This window comes from Ursus americanus, chromosome 14 (genome assembly GCF_024610735.1).
Source record: "Ursus americanus isolate L20-20 chromosome 14, mUrsAme1.1.p, whole genome shotgun sequence".
In the NCBI taxonomy this organism is placed as follows: Eukaryota; Metazoa; Chordata; class Mammalia; order Carnivora; family Ursidae; genus Ursus; species Ursus americanus.
In genome coordinates, this window is record NC_142140.1 from 57,192,032 (window position 1) to 57,200,750 (window position 8,719).

The 8,719-nt window shown below is 56.0% G+C and overlaps 1 protein-coding gene across 2 annotated transcripts; it reads right to left on the reverse strand.

Moving 5' to 3' along the window:
- Positions 1-947: 947 nt before the first annotated feature.
- EBI3 (Epstein-Barr virus induced 3) lies at positions 948-8,697 on the reverse strand. 2 transcript variants are annotated; one of them, XM_087867387.1, is made up of 5 exons: positions 7,660-8,697; positions 6,903-7,023; positions 5,635-5,813; positions 3,971-4,128; positions 948-1,371 (listed from the first exon to the last, which is right to left on the reverse strand). In XM_087867387.1, exons 1-5 carry the CDS (start codon positions 8,219-8,221, stop codon positions 1,219-1,221), a joined length of 1,173 nt encoding a protein of 390 aa, XP_087723513.1. In that variant the 5' UTR covers positions 8,222-8,697; the 3' UTR covers positions 948-1,218. The 2 variants fall into 2 exon arrangements, with proteins under 2 accessions (XP_087723513.1, XP_087723512.1); XM_087867386.1 differs by having other exon boundaries at positions 6,903-7,026.
- Positions 8,698-8,719: the final 22 nt, after the last annotated feature.

Consider the following 8,719-nt stretch of genomic DNA (forward strand, 5'->3'; position numbering starts at 1 on the left):
GGGGCTCCAGGGCAGAATCGGCTTCCTCCACTTTTCCAGCTTCCGGAGTCCGCCCGCACGCCGCACCGCATGGCCTGGTATCAGTCTGGCCTCTGCTTCTGTTGCCGCATCACCTTCTCCCTCCCTCTGACCCTTGCCACCCGGACCACGGACCACGCAGGATAACCCGCCTTGACGTCCGTTAACTTAATACAGGATCCTTAATCTTTAAATTAAGGATCCTCATGATTCTTAACTTAATCACCCAGCAAAGTCCCTTTTGCCACGTAAGGGACCAAATCCCCACATTCTGGGGATTAGGAGGCAGCTATCTTTTGGGGGGCCATACATGAGGTAGTCAGGAAAGGCTTCTTGGAGATGGTGACCTTTGAGTTTAGACCCGAGTGAAGTTCACAGAGAAGCCCATGGATTTTCTCCCCCCTTCAGTTCTGGTGGCTTTGCCCACCCCCCCCCCCCAAGAGAAATCTTCCCAAACTCATGCCCCATAGTGGGGCTCGCCCCCCTGACAGCTTTTCAGGAGGTAGGTGAGCTGACCTGCTGAACAGAATGGATTTCACCCCCACCCTATCCCAGGCAGAGCCCTGCCTCCAGCCCCAGGCTCAGCCCTGCCTCCAGCCCCAGGCTCCTCCTCTGGTCCAGCCCTGACCCCACCGGTGGGAGTGGGGATTCGCTATATGTGTCCTGCTTCATCCTCTCCCCTCTGGGTCTCATCTGGGTCTATTGAAAGGAGGAGGAGGGGCGCCTGAGTGGCTCAGTCAGTTGGACGTCTGCCTTTGGCTCAGGTCATGATCCCAGGGTCCTGGGATGGAGTCCCACGTCGTGCTCTCTGTTCAGTGGGGATCCTGCTTCTCCCTCTGCCCGCTCCCCCACCCCGCTTGTGCTCACTCTCCCAAATAAATAAATAAAATCTTTCTTAAAAATGAAAGGAGAAGTCCTGATCCCAGCAACAATCTTTTTTTTTTTTAGTTCAACAATAAAAAACATCACAGGTTCATAGTTCATAGAGGCCTGTACTGCAGCCTAAGGAAGAAGGACATCCCCATTTCACAGATTGACAAACTGAGGCTCAGAAAGGCAAAGTCACTTGTACAAAGTTGCCCAGCACCTCAGCAGCAGCGAACCCAGGCCAGTTGGGTCCGATCCGTCCTTGAGTGGGGGCAGTGGGGAGCGGAAGTTGAGGACCCAGCCCCTCTTCGGGGGGGGGCCTGGGAAGCCCCACTATTTGCCCATTAGCTTGCAAGCAGCAGCAGGGAGACTCCAGTCACTCCTTTCCCCGTAGTCAGTGAGGTCCTGAGCAGCCACCTGGACGCAGTACCTGGTTTGGGGCCTCACAGCCCTGAGGGTGAAGGATGTGGCTTCAATAGGCCCCACCTGAGAGCAGAAAAGAGGGGCCAGGTCAGTGGGAACGAGGAGGCTGGAGGGGCCGTGGGGGCACAGAACCGTATGATGGAGCTTCGGCTCCCCGGCTCCACCCTAACACGCGTGCCTCTGCCGCCCCCTCTGCGTCGTTGGTCCTTCCCGATCCTTGGCCGCCCGAGCCACCCATTTCAGGACATCTTTGTGGAGCACACAGACCTCCCCCCCCCCCCCCCCGCCGGCCCCAGCCAGAGCCTCTGGGATTGGCCTCCCTCTGGGCCCTGCTGTATTAACCTGGTTTTTAAGTTTTTGGCAGCCTCTGTTCCTCTACCTGCCACATCTTGCTGACCAGGGAGAGGCTGCCCCTCCCAGGGACACGCCAGCCCTCAGACTCACAGCCCACTTCCTCTGGCTCCCACACAGGCCAGCAGTCCCCCTGCCCTAAAGCCTCCCAGTGCAGCCCAGAGGCAGCCAGAAGTCTTCGAGCTCCCCAAACCCCAGCGAACGACAGTTCACCCCGCCCTGACTTCCCTTCCCACCTAACCCCCCGTAGAGGCTGGGCCTCGCTGCTCTCCTAACTCCGGCTTCTGCCTCCCTCCGACCGTCCTGATGGTGGCCCGTGTGGCCCTGTGTGGCATGGCATGTCCCCTTCTCTGGGGAAATGTCATCAGTCCTGGCAGTGGCGCTGACCTCTCCGCGTCTGCACTCAGGCACCCCTATAGACTAAACCCTGGGGACGCGAGGGGGACACCCCCTTCGGCTCTGCCTTTCCCATTGTCCCTCCCACCATTCCCACTCTCCCTCCTAGATGCCACTCCGTCCTCCTTCTGGGTCCCCCCCATCCTCAGAACAGAACGACAGACCCATGTCCCAGCCCCCTTGCCCCCCCAACCAACTTCCTGGCCCCAGATCTGACTGTCTCCTTCCGGTTCTGCCCGGGTCATCCCCATGGCCGGATGTGGTGGTTTACGGTTTACATTTAGATTAATGAATGATTGTGTAACTTGGCGAATATGCTCAAAGCCCCTGCCTTGTGCAGTTTTTATGAGTTTCATGGCATGTGAATTCTGTCTCAATCTAAGAATTGCAAAAATGGGGGAGCCTGAGTGGCTCAGTCATTTAAGGGTCCGACTCTTGGTTTCAGCTCGGGTCACGATCTCATGACACTGAGACCGAGCTCTTCAAAGCCAGGGACTCTGCGCTCAGCTGGGAGTCGGCTGGAGATTCTCTCTCCCTCTCCCTCCCGCCTTCTGCAACGCTCTCTCTCTCTCAAATAAATAAACAAATCTTAAAAAAAAAAAATCACCCCCATTCTCACCACTAAAAAAACTGCAAAAAAAAAATGGGGGCTCTGGGCTGGCTTGGCTGGTAGTGTGCAACTCCTTTTGTATTTTTTAATATTTATTTTAGAGAGAGAGCGTGCAGGAGAGCAGGGGGGAGGAGCAGAGGCAGAGGGAGAGAGACTTAAGTAGTCTCTCTGCTGAGCACGGAGCCTGATGTGGGGCTCGATCTCATGACCCTGAGATCATGACCTGAGCCGAAACCAAGAGTCGAATTCTTAACCGACAGTGCCATGCAGGTGCTGGGAGCATGGGACTCTTATCTCGGGGTTGTGACTTTGAGTCCCAAGTTGCACGTAGAGATTACTTAAAAATAAAATCTTAAAAAAATAAAATAAAATAAAATAAACAAAAAATTGTATATATAAAAATAAACTGCAAAAATATTCAAGAGAAAATGAACGCATGCTAAATAAAATGTGAAAGCCAGTTCCTTGGCTACTCGCCACATTGCAGTTGCTCAGTGGTTCGTGGTACAATTTTAGTTGGTGCTCATGTAGGACATTCCCATCGTCCCAGAAAGTCCCCTGGGACAGGGATGCAGAAGCGTCCACCCGCAAGCCGCTCCTGGGTCTGGTCTCCCAGGCTGCCACACAGCTGCCCCCAGGTGCTCAGCAGTACCCTTGCCTTATTTGTCTTTTCCTTTGTAAAAATTTTAAGCAACGTATCTGTTTTCAATCAAGGTGAAATTCACATGACATAAAATTAACCAATTAAAGAAGACAATCCGTGGCATGGAGTGTAGTCCCAATGTTGTGCAACCATCGCCTCCTTCTGGTTCCAGAACATTCCATCAGCCCAAAAAGAAGCCCTGCCCCATCTGCCGTCTCTCTCCACTCCCTCCCCAGCCCTTGGCAGCCAGAACCCCCTGCCTGTCTGGGGATGTGCCTGTTCTGGATGTTTCCCATACATGGAATTACGAACACATGATGTGGCCTCCCTGAGCGTCGTGGGCTCAGGGTCTGTCCCTGGGGCAGAGCGAGCCAGAGCCTCGCCCCTGCTTCTGCTGAGTGAGGTGCCCGTGGTGGGTGGATACATGTGCTTTTCTATTCATCTGTCAACAGACATTTGGGCGGTTTCTGCCTTTCGGCTGCTGTGAATGGCGCTGCTGTGAACACAGGTGTCCAAGGATTTGTTCGAGCTCCCATCTGCTGTCCTTTTGGGTGGATAGCCAGGAGTCCCATCTCCGGGCTGCGTTTGAGGCCCCGGAGCACATCTGCATGTGCTGTCCCCTCTCCCTGGGACCCCACCCCCACCCTCCTTCCCCTCCTCACCTGGCGGAAGCGGGAGGATCCGTGATGCTTGTACCGGACCCAGTACTTGAGGGAGAAGATCTCTGGGAAGGGCCAGGACCTGGGGGGTTCCCACTGCACCCACAGCTGCTGCCCAGGGAGGAGGCGCAGGTGGACGCCTTCCGGAGGGTCCGGTTTGACTGATGGACAAGCAGGAGGCAGGGTCAGGGGCTGGCAGGCTCACACCTTCATCCAATCAACCCACATGTATTTATTGAGTGTCTACTGAGCGTCCAGCAGCGTCCTGGACACTGGGGACACAGCAGTGACCAACACAGACCCAACCCTGTCCTCTTGGAGCTCAGCCCATCAGGGCAAAAGGCAAGAAACAAGAGGCAAAACCTATGGTCATCAAGAGTAGGGAAGAAAGTTCGAGAGTGCAGGGAGAAGAGTGGGTTGCAATGGGTTTTGAGACATAGCTTACACACTACAAAACTCACCTTGTTAAAGCGTACGGTTCAGTGGCTGTAGGACCTTCAGACTTGTGCAACCCTCACCTCTATTTAACTCTAGAACATTCCATCACCCCAAAAAGAAACCCCACCCCATCAGCAGTCACTCCCCAGCCCCAGCCCCTCACAACCTCTAATGCACTTCCCGTCCATGCAGGAGCCTGTTCTGGACATGCCACACATGTGGTCTCACACGCGTGGGGCCTTCTGTGTCTCGTTCCCTCCCTGAGCATCATGGGCTCAGGGTCCGACCAGGGGCAGCGCGTGTGGGCACCTCGCCCCCGTTCATGACTGAGTGATGTTTCATAATGTGGATGGAGCCTGTTTTGTGTATCCGTTCACCTGCTGATAGACCCTGGTGTTGTTTCTGCTTTTTGTCTATTATTGATAATGTTGCTGAGAACATTGGCATACGTGCTTCTGAGTACATATGATCTCATCCCTCTTGGGTGTACACCTAGAACTGGAATTGCTGGCTTACATGATAATGTATGTTTAACTCTTTGAGGGACTACTAGACTTTCTTAATAACCACTGGCAACACATGAGGGTTTGCAGTCTTTAATAATGTGCTCAGGGGAGGGCTCACTGAGATGACATCTGAGTAGATGTGAAGGAGCCGAGGGAGTGAACTGTGTGGAGGTCTGGGGGAAGAGGATTCCAGGCAGAAGGCACAGCCCGTGCAAAGGTCCTGGGGCAGGACCTGCCTTGTGTGTTGGAGGAACAGAGGAGGCGTGTGTGGCTGGAGCAGAGTGAGTGAGGAGGACAGAGGGAGTAGGGGAGGGCAAGGAGGGGATGGGCAGGTCGTGCAGGCTTTGGGGGCCTCTGGGAGGACTTGGGCTTTTACCCCAGACAGGTGGGAGCTCTGGGGCACAACAGAGGAGGGTGGGACCTGACTTGGGTGCTTGTGGGCGCCCTCTGGTGGCCACTGTGGGGAGGGCAGATAGTGGGGGTGAGGGCAGGACTGGGGATCAGGATGGAGGGGACTGAAGTGAGGATGGAAGCTGGGCCGGGTGGGGGCTCAGTGTGGGGAGAAGTGGGCGGCTTCTTGAAGAAATGCAAAGGTGGTGCCGACAGGACCCATGACGGATGGACAGGACGGATGACAGGAGGTGGGTGGTGAGAGCGGGGAGGGGCAGGGGCAAGCTGGTGGCCCTCCACACCCCCCACTCCCCCAGTGTGCCCCGCACTCACTGATATGCTCCGGAACAAAGGGCACGAAGCTGCTGCTGCTGCCCCAGGGCTGGACCGCTGTGACGTTGAGTATATAAGGCACCATGGAGAACATCTGGACGTCTGGGATGGTGCAGCTGGTGGCCTCAGGGGTCAGCTGGAGGCAGGGCCGGCTCTCCCCGTGGGCAGCCACGCCGAGCCTGGACACGCAGGGGCAGCGTGAGGGCCTCAGCGCTTCCCACGGGCCCACCTGTGCCCTGGACCCCACGTGGATGGCACTCGGGGACCCAGGCTGGGATCCTGCTGTTGGCTGTGTGACCCTGAGGGAGCCATTCACCCCAACATCACAGAGCCTGTGCAGACCCAGAGTCGGGGGAACACCCCAGAGGGAGACGCTAGGGTCCATATTCTACACGTTTCTGGAATGTCAACATTCCAGCCTTAGAATTCCAACATTCCGAGGTTTATGGACTCACAGATCCTGAAATAACAAGATTCTGATCGTCCTGAGTTCTGAGACCCCGAGATCGCAGGCTCTAGAGACAAGCTCAGCGCTGCGCATACAGCCTTCCGGAACATTCCACGTGCTCCGACTGCACTGTCAGATGCAGGAGTCACTGGCCGGGAGTGGCTGTCCGCGGTTTGAAATGTGGCTGGTGCATTCGAGGGTGGCTTTTCAACTTATTTTTTATCAACACTCAATGTCAAGTTCCTGGTGGTCAGAAAACTTGACAAAGTTGTTCAGGACGACCCAGGTGGGTGACTCCACTTTCCCACCCACAGATTTTATAAAGTCGAATCAGAGGCCAAGAATTCCCAAGGAACATTTAGCACATGAGTTGAAAAGTGTCCTACGTGTCAAACGCAGGTGGTATTTCGGGCTTAGCGTAAAGAGAATGTAAAATATCTCATTAACTTTTAACATATTGATTACATGTTGACATGATCCTGCTTTAATACAACTAAATAATATTGATTTCTACTATGAATTTAAATACATAAATTACACATAAGCCTGTTAAGTTACACTTGATCCTATTAAAAAAGTATTTGGAATACTGAGATGATACTGAAGCAAAACATTGAAAGTCACGTCATTTCTCTTTCCTTTTTAAATGTGGCTTCTAGAAGGGTTTGAACTCTGCATGTGACTCGCAGGCTGTATTTTAGGAAGTATATCTCTACTGGCCCATGCTGCTCTGGAATCCCGAGAGTTTCTGGTGCTCGCTAGGCCTCCAGCTGTCCCGGCCCCAGCTGACACCCCAGGACGCCCTCCCGGGCACTCTGACCTGTACGTGGCAATGAAGGACGTGGGTCTGGCGGAGTGCGGAGCGGGCGGCTGGGTCCAGAAGCAATCCACGGCAACTGGGTACCTAGAGGCCCGGCACCGCACCTTGGGCTGGGTGGGGACTGCTGGGGCCCCGGAGGGAGAGGGGGCCGTGTGAGCTTCCAACCTGTCCCAGGATTGTCCGAGCCCTACGTGTGCCCGGCTCCCTGCAAGCCGTCAGTGCCGGGCACGCAGTAGGCGCCTAATAAAGGTTTGTGCAGCGAATACATATATAAATGAAAGGCAGCATCATCATCTCTCACCTCCACTACAACTTGCAAAGGCAGGGAGTATTAGCCCATTTTCCAGATAGGGAAACTGAGGCTTAAGGAGCCACACGGGGGACCTGGGTGGGGGGAGCCCCGGTGGGAGGGAGCTGTCTCACTGTAGCTCCTCTTCCTAGCAGCTTTGTTTAGAACCACATGGAATGAATGCATGTAATCAAATGTCTCAGTCTCTCCCTCCCTCTCTCCTTCCCTCTCCCTCTGTCCCTGCTGTGGCTGCCACTTCCTGGTGTCACTTAGCGGTGGGACTGGTCCTCTGTGTCTCAGTTTCCCCATCTGTGCAATGGGATGGTAACCCCCTCCCACCTGTGGGTTATCCAGTAGGTGTGTGAGCTCCCACCCCAGCCCAGAATATTCCATGGTAGACAGTCCAACTCCAGTCCCCAGGTAGCATCCCTCTGCGCTGGCCCCCAGGTCCCGGCGGGTCCCCCATACCTTCTCTCCCGCCGCAGGGTGAGCAGCCCGTCCAGAGCGTGAGCGCCAGGAGAAGTCTTGAGGCCATGAGTCCCCAGGCTCTGCTGTCAGGAGCTGGGGCAGCGAGCACCTCGGGGAGGCAGGGGACTCGGGTCCCACTTGAGGGGGAAGTGCAGCCCCCGGTCAAAGCCCCCACTTCCCTTTCCCCGGGTCTGACTCCCTGGCCGGTGTGTGGAGCCAGCAGAGAGCTGAGCAGGGGCAGCGGAGGAGCCCTGTTCCCTTCACCTGTCGCAGCTGGGCGTGGGGTTCTGGAGGCCCCTGGGACGGGGGATGGGGGGCGGGAGAGGAGGAAGCCTCGAAAGAGAGAAGTGGAGCCCCCGTGGCCTTTCCCACAACAGCCCGACTGCAAGTCCTTCCTTCCGGCTGCAGAGAAGACAAGGACGGGGAAACCCCGGGAGGGGGAAGAGGACAGGGAGAAGGATGAGAAAGGCCAGTGCGGGGAGAGACACAGAGACACACAGCGAGGGGCACAGAGACCGAGATGGGAGCCCATGAGCCAGAGGCAGAAACAGAAGAGAGACATGGAGACGGAGAGACACAGGGTGAAGAGAGAGCCAGGGATGACAGAGAAAATGCCCCTTCACTCACCGACCAACGGCAGCAGTGGGGACCCACCCTGGCCAGGGCTCCACACTCCAGGTCACAGAGCCACAGACACGCACGGCCCTGGGGAGGCAGACCCACCTGCGGGACCTTCTCGGAGCCATAGGGACACCAAGGGACAGGCTGAGCCCCTACAGACGCATGCCAGCCCTGGACACTCAAGGAAACCCCGGGGACAGGCCACTTTCCCACCTCCCCCGCCTGAGCTGGAAAGAGCCAAGAAGCCCCAGGGGATTTCAGGGGACTTGCCCAAGGGCAGGGAGGCTGGGGGTGGGAGGCTCCCGGCAGGGCTGGATTTAGGGTGAGGAAAGTGACTCAGGGCGCGCAGACTTGGATGCTGTCTTCACCCGACATTCATCGTGCACTTCTGACTTTTTACAACAGCGCGTGAACAAAGTATTCATTCTGGGGCCTGAGT